This window comes from Sceloporus occidentalis, unplaced genomic scaffold, assembly GCF_023333645.1.
Source record: "Sceloporus occidentalis isolate IW3139 unplaced genomic scaffold, rSceOcc1.0.p SCAF_10, whole genome shotgun sequence".
Classification (NCBI taxonomy): Eukaryota; Metazoa; Chordata; class Lepidosauria; order Squamata; family Phrynosomatidae; genus Sceloporus; species Sceloporus occidentalis.
Genome location: NW_028316990.1, coordinates 33,994,689 through 34,016,448, shown reverse-complemented (window position 1 = coordinate 34,016,448; position 21,760 = coordinate 33,994,689). Strand labels below are relative to the sequence as shown.

General features: G+C 43.1%; 1 protein-coding gene across 1 annotated transcript in view; it reads left to right on the top strand.

The window, feature by feature from the left end:
* LOC149306424 (cAMP-dependent protein kinase type I-beta regulatory subunit) overlaps positions 1-21,760 on the top strand; it is a 79,580-nt gene that overhangs the window by 47,389 nt on the left and 10,431 nt on the right. Inside the window, exons 8-9 of the mRNA XM_089539696.1 lie at positions 6,037-6,097; positions 6,312-6,433. Of these exons, the coding sequence (XP_089395822.1) occupies positions 6,037-6,097; positions 6,312-6,433 (183 nt within the window). The remainder of the gene's footprint in view (positions 1-6,036; positions 6,098-6,311; positions 6,434-21,760) is intronic.

Genomic DNA, 21,760 nt, shown 5'->3' with positions numbered 1-21,760 from the left:
AGAAGTTTTAATTTTCAGGGAAGTCACCATATTTGGTCATTGCAGGAAAAACAGGCTGAGTCTCCCTTATCTGGAATTTTGAAATGCAAAGTACTCCAAAGACCAAATCCTTTTTCATGGGCAGTTGAGATAGTGACACCTTTGCTTTCTGATAGTTCAGTCTACACAAACTTCGTTTCACACATAGACTTATTAAAAATATTGCATAAAATTACCTTTAGGATATGTGTATAAGGTGTATATGAAACAAATGAATTTTGTGGATGATGGGAGTTACAGTTCGTCAACATCTGGACGACCACTGGTTGCTCATCCTTTGCCTAGTGCAATTGAGAATTGTAACTGGGAATGCTACAGTCTTCTGATGTGTTTTGATCTCATGATCAGGACACTGTTTCAGTGATTTTCTTTCTCTGTGTGTGTCAGGCTCTACTAAAAATGCACATTCTAAGCATAATTCAATATCAGGCTTACATAAGGATTAACTAGAACTCCATCCTGGGACCTCAAGCCAGCTGTGTACCTGCCAGGACTGGACTTTTTGTTTGTAACCTAAGCCTGGGTCTGCCATTTCTCTTGATCTTGGTTGTCCTCTGTCCTCTTAAGTCCTAGTGGAGTTTTCTGGGACATAGCCAGCCAACAATTGGTAGTTTGGATATATTGTTTGGGGAGCTGAGGAAGAAGCAGAAGTGGGCAGAAGAAAAGAAAAGAAACCACCAGCAAAAGAGTTAGAAGCAGAAGAGAAGGTGACGAGCCAGGAAGAGAACAGATTAAAGGAGAAGAAAGGAAAGGCAAGAAACCACAGAAGGTGGATCTGAAGGGAGTAGGCGGTTGGACTTATGCTTCTGAAGATGATGGATTCCCCTGATGTTTTCATGGAGCCAACAAATGCAGCTGGAGAGATCTTTTTTGACATTTCTTTCCTCAGCTATGATACCCTTTGTTTGTTCTTTCTCCTTGGAGTATTGAACTGGATGGCACAAGGCATTACTGTAAGAGGTCACCATGATGTACTCCAGGAGAACAGGGTTCGAATCTCTGCTCAGCCATGGGCACTCACTGCAGGTGTTTTGGACTTCAGCACCCATAAATCTCAGCCATCTTGGTCAGTGGGCTGTGATTCTGGGAGCAGGAGTCCAAAAGACCTGGAAAACCGGAGTTTGGAAATCATTGCAATTTAACCCATCTCTCTCTCTCTCTCTCTCTCTCTCTCTCTCTCTCTCTCTCTTTTGGTACCAACTTTGCAGGTTTAACTAGGATGACCCCTTTTAACCTCCCCAAAGAAGAAACTAAAATACATGTGTTAATTTGCAGCTACAGGTGCTTATACCTCTTTGTTGAATATTGATAATGTTGCCTGTGCAAGGATGTCTATACAAGGATCATAGCCCTTGAAGAATGAGCTTCCTTCTTTTGCCAAGTATTTGGAAACTCTCAGGCTTCTTGGGGGATTGTTTTAATATGGTGATTTTGTGAATTTATGGCTTTAGAGGTTTTTTTTGTTCAGAGTTGTTGTTTTTTGCATAGTTTTTAACACGGCTGTTGATGCTCAAGAGAAACATAAGTTATCAGCTATTGGAAATAAATAAAGGCCTTCATCAGGAGGGCCAGAAGAAACCTGATTTGGATTAGTGGAAACAGTGGAGAGACACTGATGGTGAATGGTGCTGTCTCCAAGTATCTGCAGGTTGCTTCATAAATCAAGAACTGTACATTCGAGATGGATGGATGGAAAGAGCATGCAGTGAGTCAGGGAAGAAGGATCATTTCATAGACCATAGACTTTGAAGGGGCCTCACAGGGCAATGAGTCCAACATCCTGCTCAGTACTGGATCTCATGGTAAAGTATCTTAAGCAGGTACTTGTCCAGTCTCTTTCTAAAGCTGTCCATAGAAGGAGACCCCATCACTTCTCTAGGCAATTGGTTCTATTGCTTAAAAAACCCAATGGGATAAAGCATATGAAGACTACCCTCCTTCCATTCCCCATGCTTTGGATTTCTTAGAGATGGACTTGTTCTGTCACTCTTTATAGTATGTCTGTCTGGCAACCCTGGTTCTTGCTTGACACCAGATGGACAATCTGACAGCAGTCTCCTCATGATAGTACATTTGCAGAGCTTCGGAAGGCTTATTTATTTCCGTATTTTGGACTACAGTTTCCACCATCCCTCAGCCAGCTTGGACATTCTGGTTGGGGGAGTCTGTATGTTGTAGTCCAAACAGGGAGTCTCCCAAACTCAGGTCATTTGCTAGAGCTGTGGCTAGTCTATTCTTAACATCCTCAGCAAATAATCTGCCTTCCCTTTTGTTGGAGAAACATTTTGGAGGCTCAAAAATATTTGAGATTTCCTTTTCTTTTCATCCCATTTGATCACTTCTGCTGAAGGGGGCCTCTTACACACTCGTCATTCTTCCTTCTCTTTGGCATTCTTGCCTCCTACAATCTCCAGAAGATTTTTCTCCTGCATCGGCTTCTTTGTTTGTCCAAAATTTTCTTGATTCCTGTCCGGCTTGGAACCGGGTGAGGAATGAACCCAAAGCTGCGGCAGCTTTAAATGTTTATCCTACCCTATAAATCACTGCTGAATATTTTAGCAATATTTCTAAACTCCTGTGTCGGTTTGTCGGGATCTTTTTGGCCGATGGGATGTCCAAATGGGACTCCAGGCAGCAGGTGCAGTAACATCAGAGCCACAAAGACAGACTGTTGTGTGATGGTGTGTTTGTGAAGACTAATCGAAATGGCATCAGCTTTAATTTTCCTGATGTTGTATTGTGTTCCAGTCCCTGGACTTGCTCTCTGGCTGTAAATCTCTTTTTGGCATTCCTCTTTTCTACTGAATGTGTGTGCTTCAGACAAAAACACATGCACCCACTAATGTAGCAGAAATCCAGCTTTCTAGAATATATCTTATTGGCATCAGATTTTAAAACATTTCAGTTCTGAAGTTCCTCAGTTCTTTTCAGGGCCATTACTAGACTGGAAAAATGTTTTGAGGGCTGAAATCAGCCTTTGTTTATCCAATAACAGATTAATTAATCCATTAAATTTACATGAGGAAGCCTAGTAGTAGGACTAAATCAATATGGTGGTGAAGGATATTTTCTGCAGCCATGAAGTTGTAACTGAAGTCTACTAAAGCTGCCCAATTTCATTACAGTAAGGCAGGCACCTGCCTGGTTTTCCTTAGCCCCCAGTTTATGCTGCACGACTTTGCCATTTCTACCTTGGACTTAGTGGGAGGACAGAGATGAATACACGATATCCAGTTTTCCATTCACTGTCCCACATGGAGCTGTCAGGTTTGGGCCAGGCTTTGTTGTTCCAACGTCTCGCATTTCCAGGGCTCCAGGCATCCTCCATCCAGGAGAAGAAGCCAGGTTCCTCCAAAAGGGAGGTCAGTGAAGGGTCAGAGAAGGCCAGGGCACATCAGAGCAAACACAGAGGAAAGAGAGAAAGAGATGAAGGGTTCGTAGCACTTATCTAACCCAGCCTGTTGCTCAGCAAAATAACATCTGCTTTGCATGAATTCAGTCTCTGGAAACTCCATTTAAGAGTAGAAGGACCTAGGAATTTTGGAGAGCCACAACTTGTCATCATAGACCAGAGAGATGGACATGTGGTTCTCCAGATGTTGTTGTGCTGCAGCTCCTTCTCAGCCTTGCCAGCGGTGAGGGCTGATAGGAGCTGCAGTCCAACATATGGAGGGTCACCTGGTCAACCGTGCCTGAAATAGGCAATAATAACTTAGATCAGGCAACTTGCAGTTCTCCAGATGGTGCTGGACTCTACCCTAACCATCAGCCCTAACCAGCATAACTCGTAGGACCTTATCACACGGAAGCACTTATGTGGGTAAAACGTTGCTGAACTATTGCAGGAGCACGAAGGTGGGATCATCCGTCACACTTTTAAAGGCTTCCTGCTTTCCTTCCGTCTATGAAGTGTTCACAGAGAAGCCAGGAGAAGGCATTTTTTAAATAATGGGATCTTCTGTTATTAAAAAAATGGCTTCTCCGCAAACATAAGAAAAATGGGAAGCCTCAATTATGTTTTAGAAGTGTGATAGATTATCCCACCTTCATGCTTCTGCAACAGTTCAGCAATGTTTTACCCATGTATGTGCCTCCGTGTGATAAAGTCCAAAGACCTTTGTGTTTACCTAGGTCTTTGAGTGCTAGGTGTCTGTTGCAGAAGGTCTTTTAACCGGAGTGTGCTGTATTGTATCTTTATCATCATTATTATATTTCAGCAGCCTTTCAGAAATGGTTCTGCATTAATGTTCGTAATGTGATTGTTTAATTGTGAAGTCAAAGGCTTTCATCGCCGGCATCCATAGCTTTTTGTAGGTTTTTCGGGCTATGTGCTCGTGTTCTAGATTCTAGAACATGGCCACATAACCTGAAAAAGCCACAAAAACTATGATAGCTGAATTGTTTTTAAACTTGGGTATGCTTTGAACTAATTGTTTGGTGCTGCCTTGGGTCCCATATTGCGAGAAAGGGAGGATGTAATATAAATAAATAAAAAATAAAATAAAATAAAATAAGAAGAGATAAATAATTCTCTTTTATTAGACTGTAGCTCCCATAATGGCTGGGGGATTCTGGGAGATATATTCCAAGAAAAGGAATATCTCCGAAGTCTGACAACAGAGTTTGGAAAATGACCCTTGATAGCCTCAACTTGCTCTTTTTGATTTTCCCTCTACTTACTTGATGCTTCTTGGGAGTTTCTCAGTCTCTTTCCCTTGCAGATGGTCCTCTTTCCAGAAGCAAATACTACTGTTTGTTTATGGCTTAACCTATCCAGCCCATCAAGAAGCATCACCTCGGCTTCCCCCAGCCTTTGAAAGATTAACATGTCATCCTGATATAAAGTCTTTTGGCCTCCTGAATGCAGGCTGGCAGGAGCAGACCCAGGGAGGAGGAATCTAGGAAGCAATTTTTGTTCTGCTCGATGTTAATACTGAATGGTTTTAATTGGTGTAATGAATTGATTAGAGCTTTGATTACAGATCTGAAAGGCCTTGAGGTTGGCCAGCTGAGCTGCATGCAGCAGGGATGAATCACACCATTCGGTTGTTTTCCAGTTGCTGGGAAGAAAGAGTGGGAATCCCCATTGCCTCTCGAGGGTCTTCCAATCTCCTTCCCCACTGTCTGTTGTTTTCCTTCCAGTTCTCCTGCCCCCCAACCCAAAACAATTGAAGGAACCAGTCAGCCCAGTCTTATACATATTTACTGGAATGTTGTTCCTGCTAGAGTCCATGGGACTTACTCCAAAGGGTTATTAATTTATGAAGTTAGATTTTATCCAGTGCTTTGGAAAAGTTCAGGTTTTTAGACTTCAATACCTAGAATCACCTAGCCAGATTCTGTAAGTTGTGGTCCCCAAATCCTAACTTTGCCAAACTCTATTTTTACATCATTTTTCGATTATGGGAAAAAAAGTATAATAGAATGAAAATGGAATTAAATCAGTAACAGTAGCCTCCAGAACTATAGCCTCAAAGGGAGGTGGTGACAGTGGCATGGAGCAAAGCTCCAGTGGCATGGAGTAAAGCGTAAAGTGCAGTTTATGGAGATGGAGAGCACAATACCATCTCAGTGGAATGGCGTAGTATGATGTTGTACAGTGGGATAGGCCAAAGCCTTCCAGATTGTATGGAGAATCCTAGGGAAGAATTGTTACAGGATCAAGTCAAGAATCCTATAGATTCCTCACTAACCGCACCTGTGAGGGTAATGAGACTGAGAAAGCCCTCCTCTGAATACCTTGGCTTTTATAATACTTTTTATAATCCTTTTAATATAGTTCCTAGCCATGAATACACCTGTTGACCCAAGGAGAGCACCTTCACCCATCCACATGAATCAGCACTGAAGGGGTGGTGGGACTTCTTCCTTCTAGAAGCATCTTCTGTTTGGCCATTATTGGAAGCCCCATACTGGGCAGTTTGGACTTTGTAATCTGATCTCATAAGGCGCTTTGGACAATCATACTTTTCTGCATTTTCCCCTTTGCCTTTGCAGGGCAGCACACTGAGAAAACGAAAGATGTATGAAGAATTCCTCAGCAAAGTCTCCATTTTAGGTGAGTTGTTTTCTCTTCCATTAGCCATGCGCATTGCATAATATTTTTAGACAGATAAATGGATAGACAGTTTTCCAAGCACTTCTTGAATGTTTCAGGGATATAACTAGCCTAAAAGCTAACTTTTGCAAGATATGGTCCTGCTGGTGGATTGAACAACAGATCAGGGAAGTGGCCACAATGACATATTTCTTTGTGCTTGTTCACGATTCAGAATCGTTGGACAAATGGGAGAGACTGACGGTGGCTGACGCGCTAGAACCTGTCCAGTTCGAAGACGGAGAGAAGATTGTTGTCCAGGGAGAGCCAGGGGATGACTTTTTCATCATCACAGAGGTAAGCCTGAATTTTTCTCACTGCAAAATGGTTTCTAGCAACGTTGCAATAACACTGTTGGGCTGGCCTGCTGTATTAGGCTACAAGTTCTTGGGGCAGAGCTGCAAGTTTCCTTTGAGTAATCTGATAGCAGAATATGCAGAGTTGATTTGGGACTGAGCGTTCTACAGCAGTGGCTTTCAAACATCCGACCTTCTTGGAAGGCTGAGTACCTTTTCACTGATGTGCTGCAGAAGCCTTGCGTGCCTGTCTGAATGAGAATAATGGTCTTGCAGGGAAAGCGAAGGGAGTGTTTTAACTGCACACTCAGCTTATTGCCAATCACTGTTGTGAATGTATACTTTGGGGACGAGTTGACAGGGACCTCTGGGGGCAGGAGAGCAGTTTCAGGAAAGATTGCATGCATTACAACTCTTTTTATCTTATGGTTGTTTGGTGTGTTGGTGGGTGTGCTCTGCCTTTCTTCCAAAGAAGCCTTTCCCAGTGTGGATGGTAGAGATCACAGTATAAGGAAGTGGGCCCACCTAAGTCGACAACCCCAAAAGTCAGGGGCCAACACTAGGGAGGCCCACCTGTGCCCTATGATGACTTCTGTCAACTACACTCCTCTAATTCCTCCCTTCCCAATGATGAAAATCTAGTAGCTCCAGCAAGACAGGGCCACTAAAATGAGTCTGCAGGTATATTTCACACTGCCCCAGACCAGCTACAGGCCACAATCTTTCTGGAAATGTGTTTTTGAACACTTTTTAGAACCAGAGATGACCCGTGCTGAATCACAGAATCGTAGAGCTGGAAGGGACTGCAAGGATCATGTACTCCCAACCTTACCATGCAGGAAAGCTTAACTGCAGCACTCTTGAAAGATGTCTATGAAGCCTCTGTTTAAAAATGTCCAAAGAAGGAGAGTCTTCCACTTTCCATGACAGTCTGTTTCACTGTTGAACAGCTCTTACAGTAATTTTTTTTTAAATCTTCATATTTGGGTAGAATCTTTTATCTTGTAATTGGGATCCACTGGTTCTGGAGCAGCAGAAAACAAGTTGGTTCCATCTTCCACAAACCACCCTTTCAGATAGTTGGAAATGGCTATCATGTCACCTCTCAGTCTTCTCTTTTCCAAGCTAAACATACCCAGCTCCCGATGTCATTCCTCACAAAGCTTGGTTTCTAGATCACCTTGGTCACTCTTCTCTAGACACATCATCTGTATCCTTCTTGAACTGTGCTGCCCAGAACTGGACACAGTACTCCAGGTGAGATCTGAGCAAAGCAGAATACAGTGGCATTGAGACTTCCCTTGACTGAGATGCTATACTCCTGTGTATGTAGCCCAGAACTACACTGGCCATAAAAAGTAAAACCACATGTGTAAGGAAATGTATGTGTGTGTAAAACCCAACAAGATTCCAGCCAGTTGTTTGTGAATTAGAGCCCACCTTATCAGATGTGTAAAGAGCTTGTCATAACGAATGGACATGTTATCTAGATGGGCGCAGGGTCAATAAAAATGGTTAAACAATAGGGTTAAAAGCCCACGAGGTGCAGATCTGTGGCCTATCTATGCAAAGCTCAAATGTATACAAGATAAGCACAATGGTCATTCACAGAAGCTGCAATTAGCGATAACAGAATCTGGCTAGGTTTACTCTTCTGCTTCTTGAAAATTAGTCCCTGTTTCCATGCTTGAGATGGGAGGTTTTGCCACATCCATTTTTTTAGACGTCTATCACTTTCTGTGCCTTCCATAATTTTTTCGCTCTCTTTTCCCACCCTCCTTTTCACACAACAGCATGGAGTTTTTCCCAGCCGGGGCAGATGTGGAATGCATCTGCTGGATTTTCAAGGTCATGGAATTATTCCGTTCGAGATTCCTGGCACGCCGGTGCAGAACCTTAAGCACCGTGCAACGCTTGTTGCCATAAAGAATTAGACTTTTTGGCAAGGGAACCTCCTAACAGATGTACAGTTCCCAAAAAACAAATTTGCAGCCATATCATAAACTATCGCTGCTCTGTACACAACACTCAGGAGATTTTGCCTTTCAGATTTCATCAAAGGGAAGCATTCTGTTCTGGTTTTTAAAGGTACTTGTCTTAAAAAGCCAGGCTCTGTGTCTGTGCGTTTGTATGCGTGTGTGCATGTATGGCTGGAATTCGCTAGCCTTCCAATTCTGCTGCAAAACAAACCCATGTGTAATGTTAGTGAGCAGTAGGTAGATTCTGGATTCAGAGTATCTGCATGGCTGTTGTCTCCCTGTTGCAAAATAGTGTCAAACCATCTTCTCCAGAGAAAGAGCCACATGAAGGCCTATCACTGATGGAATCACATACATTTAACTCTTTTTCTAGCCTTGCAGATCTCTTATGTTGGGTATGTCGCAAACTGTTCTCCTCTAACCATGAGAGGAATTCAAAGATATAGCCATGTTAGTCTGTAGGATCAATATGTAGAGAGATCTTGTAGCACCTTTGAGACTAATTGAAAGAAAGAAATTGGCAGCATGAGCTTTTGTAGACTTCAGTCTACTTCCTCAGATGTAGTACCCTTGTTCCTAAATCTGTGGTTTGTTCTGTGTTTGTGTGTATGCATATTGCGAATTTTTAACTATTTGCTTTTTAATTCGTTGTAAGCCACTTACAAACAGTTCCAAACATAAAAAAGGCAAGATAATAATAATAACAACATCAATAGTAGTAATACTCAACCACTACACCACACTGGCTGTACCTTGTCCAAAATAAACACAGTTAATTTTATGCAGGCAACAAAATTAATTGCATTTCATTGTTTCCAAGCTGTCTAAATTCTGGCTTCCTTTAGGCACCGAGTAAAAACATGGCTATTTATTAAAGCCTTTGGGCGCAACCGATTTACTTCAAAATGATTTGCATATGGTTTTAAACTGTTTTAACCTGTTAAACCTGTTTTAACTTGTTAAGAGATTTAATATGTTGCTGTTGCTGCCTTGAAGTCGACTCTGACTTGTGCTAACCCTATCCTATGGGGGTTTTTTTGGCGAGATTTATTTGGAGGAGGTTACCATTGCCTTCCTCTGAGGCAGAGAGTGTGTGGACACCCTTTTAATAAATACAGCAGGAGTGGGAACCAGAAGGCCTTTCAGCTGTAGTTTGATCCCAGTAAATCCGAGCAGAATGCATAGCCAAGGGTGGTGAATGCTGGGATTTGGAGTTCATTCACATCTGGAAGTTTTTATGATCCTCTCCCTGCTGTAAAGAACAATGAGAATAAAAAGATCACAATGCTCTTCTCTTAAACACCATCCATCTAGTTTTTAATGCAGAGTGGGTGAGCTTGTTTATCAGGGAGATCATATCCTCCAACTGTCTCAGTTTGGCAGGGGCAGTCCTGGTTAGTCCTCTGTCATTCCATTTTTTTCAGTTGCTTTTAAAATGTCCCCATTTCTCTCTCCTCTTTCCCCTTTATCCTCAGCATATTTCTATTGCTGGAAAGTGAGCTCAAAGTGCAAAAGGTGTTCACACTCAATGCAGCGGGGAGGAGATGAGGAGGAGGGATCATACCCTTTCCCTGCACACTCAGGCAAAAGCAAACTGCTGCAACATCTGCTAGCTTGTGTGTTCTTCCCCATTAATAATTTTTGCCATCTTGACCGCACAATGAAGTAGCTTGCCCTTATATGTCCCAATTTTCATCTGTGAAATGTTGAAGGATATGCCCTATGAGGAGCGACTTAGGGAGCTGGGTCTGTTTAGCCTGGAGAAGAGAAGGTTAAGAGGAGATATGATAGCCCTGTTTAAATGTTTGATGGGATCCATGTTGAGGATGGAGCAAGCTTGTGTTCTGCTGCTCCAGAGAAAAGGACACAGAGCAATGGATACAAGCTACAGGAAAAGAGATTCCACTTCAACATTAGGAAGAACATACTGTTCAACCATGGAACGCACTCCCTCAAACAGTGGTGGAATCTCCTCCTTTGGAGGTTTTTAAACAGAGGCTGGATGGCCATCTGTCGGGAATGCTTTGATCGCATGTTCCTGCATGGCAGGGGGTTAGACTGGATGGCCCTTGAGGTCTCTTCCAACTCTATGATTCTTTGATTCTATGCTGCAAACACATCCTCAGGATAGGAGTTGTTCCTAAGAACACCATCCTGAACCTTCTCCATCAGGCGTGAATAGTACAGTCAGTCTCTTCCAAAGGAGACGTCTGATTCAGCTGCCCATAAATGCTGAAGCCCACAGCTGTGGCAGGCCATCTTGGCTTTCTCCACTCCTCTGCTCACCCCATATCAGATCCTTTGGCTCTAGTTATCATCAGCCAGCACTATATATGGCTGTGAGTTATGTCATGGAGCTCCGCTCAGTATGCAGAGCGAGAGAGTGAGAGCGGCCCATCCCCACTATCGGTTGCGTGTTGAGCGTTTCAACCATGCTGGATTAGCAGGTGGGCACAGTGCCCCGTCGTTGATGGGAAACCATTCCGAAAACGTGACCCTGCAGATGGGGGCTGGCGAGAGCCCGACGGATCAGGAGGCAATTAAAAAGGAAAGCGGGAGAGAGATGCCAAATTATTTCACATAATTTATGGTGGCCCAGTTTTCCTGGTCTTGCCAGAGCTTTCCCACCTCCTAAGTAATGCTAGAATGCACAAAAACATTAGACACCAAAGGCCCACTCCAGATCCATTTAATGAACGCTTCCATCCCAAGACCGGTTGACCATTTCGAATCAATATATCAAGTTCAGCTTTGCACTTTCTGGTCTTCCCTGATATCCCTTCCTCTGTCTCCCAGGTTTATTTTCTTTCTGAGATCTCGTACTTGCTACTTCCCCTCCTTTTTTCCTTCCTTGTCTTTAAACTGCTTTTAATGCTAATTGTTAGTTTAACTGGATTTTAATTTTTTAATATAATGTGAATTTTAATGCTGTATCTGTTTCAACCTTTGTAAAAAGGATAAAACTATCATCATCATCATCATCATCATCATCATCATCATCATCATGCTGCTCATTCTTCAGAAGTAATTACTAAGTAAATAATTCCTTTCCCCATTAACAAAGGTATAGCTATATTACATTAAAATTATGACTTAACATGGGACAAGTGTTCTCCTTTCATGATACATGAGCTCTTTTGTACCAACATTGTTTTTCTCTCTAGTATTATATAATGTTAGGCTTGTCTATTATTTCTTTGGGGGGGGGGGGAAAGAAAAGGGATGGGTTTTGATTATTAGTTTATTTTCTTGGATTTGTGTCCCATTTTTTATTTTATTTTTTGGCCAAACATGGGACTCTAGGCAGCTCACAGTGAAGAATGCATCAAGGCACAAAGCAAAATAGACTATTAAACCAGAATTAAATTAAACTGACAATTCGAAACACAATTTAAAACACATCAGTAAGAAAAGCACAACACTCAGCACACCGTGTGCTCAGCAGCCAGTCAGTGGCCAAATATGTCAACATTCATTGAAAACACTAACTTTGGAAAGTAATGCAGACTCTTCTGTTTTTCATGGTTTCATGAGGCAAGCAATTTTTTTGGAAAGAAAGGAAGAGGGGATGAAAGAGAGGAAGGCAGAAGGAGAGATATTCATCCCTGTTTGAAGCTGGTTGACATTTGAACCTATAGTGGACTCAATTGGAGAGCTTGAGTGCATAGAGATATAGGCTGGGTTGTCCCAGGCCTAAGGATTTCTAAGTAAACATCGTCTGAAAGAGTTACTGGAGCCAGGCCAATCTTAGGTTCACTTTGCTATCACCTCCTAATAATCTCTTGAAGAAACACAAAATGGTTAATTGTTAACTGAACACCATCTCAAAGAAGGTGCAAAGATGCTCAGGGATGCCCAGATTGTGCGGCTAGGACAAAGCCTGTCCTACAGCTTTTTTTCATGCATTCTCTTCCAGTGCAGAACGACTTCTGGAACAATGCAGGCTGTTGTCTCCCTTGCCAGTGGTGATGATGAATCCACGCTGGGTTTCAGTCCGAAGTTTGAATGATCTCTTCCTGGTGTTGAACACTTTTTTTTTTGGCAGGGAGATCTAGCACCTTCGATAGCTCCTTTAAAATTCAGACAAAAGAGAATATCACACTACGGTGTTATAGCGCTATGATTCCACTTCAGCTTCTATGGCTGCTCCCTGTGGAATCCTGTGATTTGCAGTTCAGGAAGGGGCATTTAGAATTCTCAACCAAAGAGCTCTTCGCCCTTGCTAAACTACATACCCCAGAATAACAAACCCCACATTGATCCCCTCCCAAGAGTAAGTTGGGTGGATGGAGAGCTAAGCCTCTTCAAAATGATCTGGCAAAAGTGGGCCACCAAGACTCCTGTGTAGTTGATCTTGTCAATTTGTGGCAGCCCCATGGATTTCACAGGGTTTTCTTAGGCAAGGGATTCATCAGAAGTGGTTTTTTCAGTTCCTTCCTCTAAAATATAGTCTACAGCACTTGGGCTTTAATGGTGGTTTCATGTCCAAGTGCTTACCAAGGTTGTCACTGCTTAGCTTCCAAGATCCGATGGGATCTGGGGCCTTTAGGGTATTAGGTTCTGCAACAGCTACATGTTGTTCAATCCATCCTAGAGCTGACTCTGCTTAGCTTCCAAGATCAATTAGAAGTGTACTACATGTTCAAATACTAAGTTTTGAGGCAATAATGCCATGGAACCTTCCCAGAATTGGGGGTAATCTATCCTCTGCACACTTATTTGGAAGTAAGCTACCTTGAACCGATGAAGTGTATGTTGTGCTTGTAGGAGCTTTCCTCTTTAAGGAAGTTTAAGTGATGATGGAGGGGGAAAGTCACCTACTCTCTCCCTCCCTGTAAGAACCTGCAAGTAGGCAAAAGTAATAACAACCTGCCGGCCGAGGTTGAGCCCTTCACTGTAAAAACAGTTCCATAGTTCTGACCTAAATGGAAATGGTTGAACACCCGGGCTTCTCACTTCACAGTTGCCAAGGCATTTGGTTTCTTTTCCTTTTCAGAAACTGTGTTGATAATACAGTGCAGGACAAGTAGATTTTTCAAATATAATTTTAACCAGACGAATACATACAGACTTAGCTATTAAACTGGCAGAGAAATACCTATTCCACTAGCAGATGGAGTAGTGCAGGGGTGGAGAACCTTTGGTTATCTTGAGTTTTCCTCTCTGCCGCTCTGATCAGTAATATCCAGCAAGGTAAGGGATTCTGGAAACTGTAGTACTCTGAAACTTCTGCAGGCCCAAAGGTTCCATACCCTTGGAATGGAGTATTTGGCAAGCACTTGGTTGGAAGTTTGTAAAACATGGCATAGTAATCCAGATTTAGGCTTTGCTGTAGAGCTGCAGCCAATACTGAGTATACGTCCTTTGCCTGTACAAAATAAAAAGGAGCCAAAGTGACCTAGAAGAATTTAATCCCCAACCCTCTTCTAAATATCCAGTGCCTCTTTTTTTGCATGCCCAACATGGAGTGCAACAAATCAGCATGGCAGGTTTTTAAATTCACATCTGGAACAACAGCTTCTTCCAAACAGTTCAGCCTCATCCAGATGTAATCTAAAACATCTGATTCATAAACCCCTTAAAATTGAGGTTTGTGCTGGAAATGCCAACTCGTTCTTCACAATGGTGAAACGTAACAGTTCCCACCATGGGCTCCTTTGATCGCCAAAGGGGAAAAGGTGATGCATCCGGATGTGTAAATCTGGTGTAAATTCACTTCTAATGAATGTCACATCTTGCATACCATTTGATCTTCACAAAGACGGAGAGTGTCTCATTTTCTCAACCCTTTCCCCTTTATCAACAGTGTGGCCAAGGCATGCTGTTCATTGTGGCCCTCAACCAGTGCCATATGGGCAAACTGAACATGACAACGTCACACCTGTGTTTATTTTCATGTCCCCATGCCAGTGACATATAAAACAGGGAGTTGGGTGGAGTGTAGAAATATCATAAGGACATACCTTCCAACTGTCCTCATTTGACAAAGATAATCTTGATTAATCCACTTTTGCAGCTTCTAAAGAACTTTGCCCTATTGATGTTGCTTGGCCACATGTATCTTGCTTTTCATCTGTGAAATACTAGAGGGTTTGCCCTCTGTTGCGCCAGAGGATAGAGCTAGGTTTTCAGTTACAGTAGGGTAGATTTGGATTGAACATAAGAAGGAATGTCTAGTGAACAAGAGTGGCTTGGCAGTGAAATCAATTGCACAGAGACGTAATGGGGTCTCTTTCTCTGGATATCTTTATTTTTAAAAAGGCTGGACAACTACTTGCTGGGGATAATCAGTGATTCCCAAACTTTGGTCCTCCAGATGTTTTGGACTTCACCCCCCAGAAGCCCTGGCTAGCTTGGCCAACTGTCTGGAATTCTAGGAGCTGAAGCCCAAAACATCTGTAGGACAAAAGTTTGGGAATCATTGCAAACTGGATATCCAGTTTTGAGTGGGGAAGGGTCTCAATGGCCCATGAGGCCTATTCCAACTCTATGATTCTGATTCTGTGCTGCTATGTTTTTGATTCTCTCTTCTTCCATGGCAGGAATTGGGGTGGGATTAGGCTGGTTACTTCTGGAGTCCCTGCTTGGTCTCAGGAGCATTGCTCTCTCCATAATCTGTCCCACGGGTGGGCAGTGGTGCTCCCAAGAGTCATTTTGTGACTGGTGTGAGTGTTGGACTATAACTCAGGTGACCATGGTTTGATTCTTCGCTTGACCATGAAACCACTGGGTGACCTTTGGCAAGTCACATACTCTCAGCTTCAGGGGAAGGCAATGGCAAACCTCCTCTGAAGAAATCTTGCCAAGAAAATCCTATGATTTTGGATGTTCCTGCATGGCAGAGGGTTGGACTGGATGGCCCTCATGGTCTCTTCCAACTCTATGAATCTATGAATTCTTGGGCTTTTTGTTTGGTGAGGTGCTTAGAATTTACTCCTAGAGAGCTCTAGTGATGCAGTCAAGGGGAGAGCAATGGCACTTTCCAGCAGAGAATTCTAAGTATGCCACCCAACTACAAACCCCAGGATTCCAGAGGATGGAGCCATCACACTTAAAGTGATATCCATATTGATATAACTGCATAGCACAGATCTATTGTGCGACCAAGTGCCTGACGGACACTTTCCTGGCAGATAGTGTCTGAATGATTTGATTCCCCTCCATGGGAAATTACCAGATTCTGTACATTTGTTTATTTCTCATTAAATGCTGCTCCCCTGATATCACCTCTGGTCCAGACAGCAATCGCTTTGTTCTTCCAGAAGCTTCAGTTATCTTTGTGTGTCTTCTCTCCCACTTCCCTTCTCACACACAAACACACATACACACTCCTGTCTGTCTGCGTTGCTATCTACTGAATGTTTCCAGAGAGGAGCAGGTGGCAGTGGGAGTAACTGGACCATAATACAACGTTATTGGCTTTAAAATGATTTCCCCCCACCAAGGCATCTGGGGCAGGTGGAGCTGGGCCATTCTGCATTGCCTCAGTCTTTTCTAATCTCTCTCACCTCCAGGCTCTCTCTCTATTTCTCTCTCTCCTATTTAAAATGTTGTCTTCTCTTCCTTTCTTCGCCTTCAGCCTTGGTAGGGGGTGGCCTTTTGCAGCGCCTAGCCTGCGCTCCAAACATGGTAACTGCTAAGGTCAGTTCCAAGTATGAAGAGCTGATGAATAAGCTATTATGGAGCCACTCTTTCTGTTGACTCAGTGGACATTTCCTGGCTTCAGAGGAAGCAAGGGAGAATGGGGGGCTTTGTCCAGCCGAGGAATCTTTAAAATGCAACGTTCCCCCCACCCCGCCCTCTTCTGCAACTTTTATGGCTTTGTTCGCTGGCATGTCTGAGGGAGGAAAACAGAGCCTGTCTTGGCCATGGGCCACCCTGCTTGGCACAGAAAGATCTGCGTCAGGGCACATGGTAATTTGGTTGTTTTCCCACAAAAGGTAATTGCGGTTTCTTTTGGGCCATGCTCCATCTGACAGGTGATGCTTTTTCGGGCTGATACCTGAAGGCCACTTGGATGGCTGATGCCCTGAAAGAGGTCTCTTTCTGCCAGCTTGACTTATTGGGATGATGATGGATTGCTCTCATAATACAGGTGGATCACAGCTTGGAAGCTTACTCTCAAAAAGTATTTAGTTTCAATTTTAGTTCCAAGTGGCCCTTTCCAAAGTAGTGAATAGCTGTTATAGTTTTTGGTCAAGATCACATTGCAGGTGTTGTTGTTTTTGTTGTTGTGCACCTTCAAGTCATTTCTGACTTATGGTGACCCTAAGGCGAACTTCATATGTGTAAAACACCAGAAGGTTTCTCTCTCTCTCTCTGTGTGTGTGTGTGTGTGTGTGTGTATATATGCGCGCGTGCACACACACTACAATTCCTGTTTCTGCATTTGCAGCTTGCTCTTTTAGAGTTTAGCATTTAGAATTCTCTTCCAGAGAGCTCTTAGGCTTCAATAAACTACAAACCCCAGAATTCCATAGCAGGCAGCCAAAGCAGTTAAAATGGAATAATAACCCCATAACGGTGTAGTGTGATATTGTTCATGCAACCAAAGGTACTGCAAGATCCCTTTGCAAATACCAGTATGTTATTTATATTTCTCTTCCTAGTCTGAGAACTGAAGGTGGGGAAGAAAAAAGATTACTCCTCTTATGCCCCTGAGGTTCTAGTTCTCTAAGATGGACCTGAAAGTGAGCAAGTTCTGCTAGCATTTCTGAGACCAGAGATCAGTGGGAAATAAGCAGTGGTTTCTCTTGGTCCATCATGCAGAAACCGTACTCTCCACCTGTCCTGATTAATCCCTTGCTATCCCACTCTTTCAGCTGCTTTTAAAATGTCCCAGTTTCTCCTCCTGTCACTTTCTCCCTTAGTTGCTACAAACTGAGTTGAAAATGGAAAAGGAGTTTGCACTCAGTTGAGGGGACAGGAGAGAAGGTGTGGAATCCTGTCCTTCCCAAGAGGCTCAGGCAAAAGCAAACTGCAACAGCCTCTCCTAGCTCATGTGTTCCTCCTCTTGCCATCTTGACCACACTCTGATGTTGCTTGGCCACTCATGCCCTGGTTTTTGGCGTGGCATAGTGATCTGAGTGTTGGACTACGACTCTGGAGACCAGGGTTCGATTCCCGGCTCAGCCACGAAACCCACTGAGCGACCTCAGGCAAGGCCCACTCTCTCAGCCTCAGGGGAAGGCAATGGCAAACCTCCTCTGAGGAAATCTTGCCAAGAAAACTCCATGATAGGTTCACCTTAGGGTTGCCATCAATCAGAAATGACTTGAAGGTACAGAACAACAAGAACGCTGGGATGCCACAGAGTTCTTTGCTGCAAGCCATGATAAGAAGGAACAGGATAAATGATAAAAGAAAGAAAGAAAGGAGGAAATTATGTGAGCATGACTAAGGGATTCCCCTCTCCATGAGCCGGAGGTGGACAGCAAGAGAGGAAATTGTCCTCTGCCAGGTCAGACAGTTCGTCTGTCTCACCAGTGTTATTGTCTCCTATGACTGGTAGTGACTTTGCAGAAGCAAGGGCTGGGAAACCTCCCTTTCCATACCTAGTGGGTTTTGGATGTGGGGAGTAGAGGGAGCCTGGAAGGATTGCAGGGTGAGTGCCAGAGAATGAGTGACCAAGACAACCTTCTCCCTTATTCTTCATTAGTGTAGGAACCTTGTACATTGTGATCATAGAATCCAGCTTTTCTTGGTATTCAAACAACAGTGCAACTCAACAATGCAGTGTAAGCTTCTATTAGAAAGATGGGGTGATTCTTTTTTTAAAAAAGGACTCTCTGTCTCAGTTTAATTTGGGAAAAGCTGGGAAAGGATCAAGGAAATGGAATTTCCTGGTGATTAATGGCCAGTTGGGTGGTGCCATGTCTGGGCCTTCACCCCCCGGCCTTTCTTGGGTCCCTTGGAAATACCCTGTGGCTCAGTTGTTTTTACTGCACTCCGGACTTGATGGATTATCATTCTGAAAACATCTCTCTCTCTCTCTCTCTCTCTCTCTCTCTCTCTCTCTCATTCCCCTCTTTCTCAGTTCTTGTGTCTATTTCTATGCACATTCCCAAGCAAGTCAGTGCCCTTTGTTCTTTTCCTCCTTGAGGGATCAGGGATGAGTTCTAAAGGGATATGGATGGGCTGTAGGGTCATAGAAATCTGCTAGTGAAACGTGAGGATGATGAAATAACCACGTGCTGTCCACAGGCAGGGTGTGATAAATGCAGAAGGGAACAAGGGTGGGCATCCAAGATCTTTGGTCTAGCAAATAAACTTGACCCAGGAATAAGGGAGTTAGGGTATATCTCCAAAATTGGCCAAGTGGGGGTCAAGAAGGCTTCTTTGACATACAGCCAATTTTCTTGCAGTTGCCCACTTTGAGTAGATGGTGGCCATAGGTTAATTACTTTGCTTATTTAAGGCCATCAGTTCTAGTCCCCTTGTAGATTTATTTTATTTTATTTTTTTTCTATGCCGCCTTTCTCCCAAGAAGAGATCCTAGATTCAGCTCTTGGCCCAGGATTGTCTTAAGGGCTGACCCTGCACTTAAATAAAGTAAAACAGATGCTTCGGGCAGCAGATTTGGAGTGTCATTAAAACGGGCAAATTGATAGTTATTTTATTTGTGAATACTGCATTTTACTGCTGGGGGTAGAGAAAGGCATGGCCTAAATGCCCTAAAGACACAAGATCCCATCTCAGCTTGGAAGGTAAGGAGATGGCCAACAAATACCAGGTGTTGTAAAAGTATATTTCAGAGGAAGAAACTGGCAAAATCTTCTCTGAGAATTTCTTGCCTAAGAAACCCCATGAGATTAATAGATATGTAGAGAGTAGCACCTTTGAGACTACCATAAATGAAAGAAAGTAGTTGGCAGTGTGAGCTTTTGTAGATTTTAGTCTACTTCCTCAGATGCATTTACTCTGAGGAAGTAGACTGAAGTCTATGAAAGCTTATGCTGCCAACTTCTTTCTTTCAGTTAGTCTCAAAGGTGATACAAGATCTCTCTACATACTGATTCTATGACCTAACATGGCTATATTTTTGAATTCTACCGGAATTAATAGGGTTGTCATAAGTCGACAGGAAGCTTCTAGGCACATATACACACTTGGAGAGAGGAACATCGGGGATTTTCTGTCATCTGGGGATGCCTTAGCCAGAGTTCCTGCACTAAGCAGGGAGCTGGACTTGGTGGCCTAAGGGGCCTTTTTCTACTCTTTGATTCTTTGATTCTGTAATTCTATTCCATGTGCCATAATAACATGTCTTAGACGTTATGGCTTTGGATGAGTGAGTGTGGCATCCATTAGTGCTTGGCCTTAGGCAGCACTATGTCTTGGGCCATTTTACAACAATGGGAAAGGATTTGGGAACCATTTAGCTTCCAGCAGAGGTCCTACAAATACAACTTGAGAAACCCTCCTTTAGCAAGTAAGAGGTCATTGCTAGGGGATCCATAATAATAATGAACTATTGCAATGTGGGAAATCAAGTGTTCCAGGGATGCTAAATATGGCCCCTGGTAGAGGTTTAAAATGTAGTCCCATTCAATCCTGAACTTTTATTTGTCCATTTCTTTTTCACTCTGCTTTTCCAGAACTTCAGAATGACTCATGTGGGATGCCTACGAGTCCCAAGGGCTCCAGTCGGCTTCAGAGGTCTTTGGCACTTTTCCTGCCTTGGGCTAGCCTTCCCAAGCCAGCATGTGGCTATTCGGCCCAAAAATAATTTATGATTTTGTGAAGAAGTCACCAGCTCTTCCTGTTGCTTGGAAGCTGGTGTCTCCACAGATTGAGAAATGCTTCTTTCATCACATTATTGTCTAATTAATCTTCCCAGACTAAGAAAAGAGAGAGTCAGTCTGTGGACACAGCTCCAAGAGAGGGTTTGCTTTTGAAATGCAAATCTGGAGCTTGTCTAGGCAACCCCCGGTTCAAAAGCAGTAATCATTATAACAGGCAAGAAGCCGGAATAGGCATGCGAGCAAAGGCTGGTGAAATTGAACTGAAATTGCTTGAAATTACACTGGTGTAGAGTTTAAATTAAAACCAGCTGCCCTGTCTTAAGATTGTTTTTTGGGTTTTAAAAACATCACCTTAAGGTTGGGTTGAATCTCAGTGCGTCTGCTGGAGTTATTAGGCCGGCGGTGTTTCCGAACTTGTAATTTCAGCAGTTATATAGCTTCAGTAACCACTTTAATTCAAGCTAATAATGACCATGAGGTATGGTGTCAGTCAATTTCTGGTAAATTATCAAGCACATGACCAAAGAGGATGAAAAATACTCCTAAGTCATCTGCGCCGTAAATGTATTTTGCTCTTTTTGGGGCTCTGCCCAAAACCTACAGAAGCCAACAAGAGTTTCCATTGACTTTGACGTGACTTGGACTGAGCTTGCGTTGGATTGCGCTCTTGTTTGGCTCATGCTTAATAGTGGTGGGATTTTATTTATTTTTTGCTACACTGTTCCATACAGCACTAGTAAAATGTTCAGTAGTTCTTTGGGTAAGCCAAAATTCAACAGTGGTGCTGTAATGGAGGGAGAGGTGTAGCTTTTACAACACATTTGTCCATTGGGCAACTGCTATAGGGACCACTTTGGTTTGCTTCAAAACATCCATACATAGAATGATGGTGGTTTATGACTGTAGAATGATTGCATTTTATCATAAGGGTCATTCCTTATGGTCTGAATTGGAATATAAGTTGCATAGAGTCCTGATAATGCAAAAGTGTATTAATTATAATTACCACACATCCTCCTTTTCTAGGACATGTCCTCTTCTTCAGAGCTAAAATTCCTGTCTGGGCATATTTGTATAAATTGCACAATTTTACAATTGGTAAGGGTTTATTCCCTCATATAGACTTAGGGCAGAACTTCCCATCAGAAAATGCAAAGAAACTTCATTGCACAGTCTCTTTCATTCTCCATCAAACCTGGGTTTCTGAGAGCCTGCAAAAAACAGGCAGGCAGCCAAAGGAAGAGGCTTTCAAGACCATCATGTAGGGTTGGTTGGGCTTATTGAGTCACAAGCAGATTGACTTTGGAAGGCAAGGAGCAGATAATACAAAACAGGCTTGCCAACATATTAGCAGAGCTGGAGACCAATGTGGAAAGTAGAGAGACTGTTGAAGACATCTTTGATGGAATTGCTTAGTGGTCGTAGTCTTTAATGTGGTTGCCTTCCTATATTGTCGTGTTGGGCTACTACTTGGCTTGAATCGGAGGCTGAATCCCCACTATAATCTCACTTCTCCTTTTGTCTTCATGGCCTTTCCTTGCCTTCATGCCTTCTGCTTCCTTCCCTTGCAAGTACTTGCCAGCCACTAGTAAGTATTCCACATAG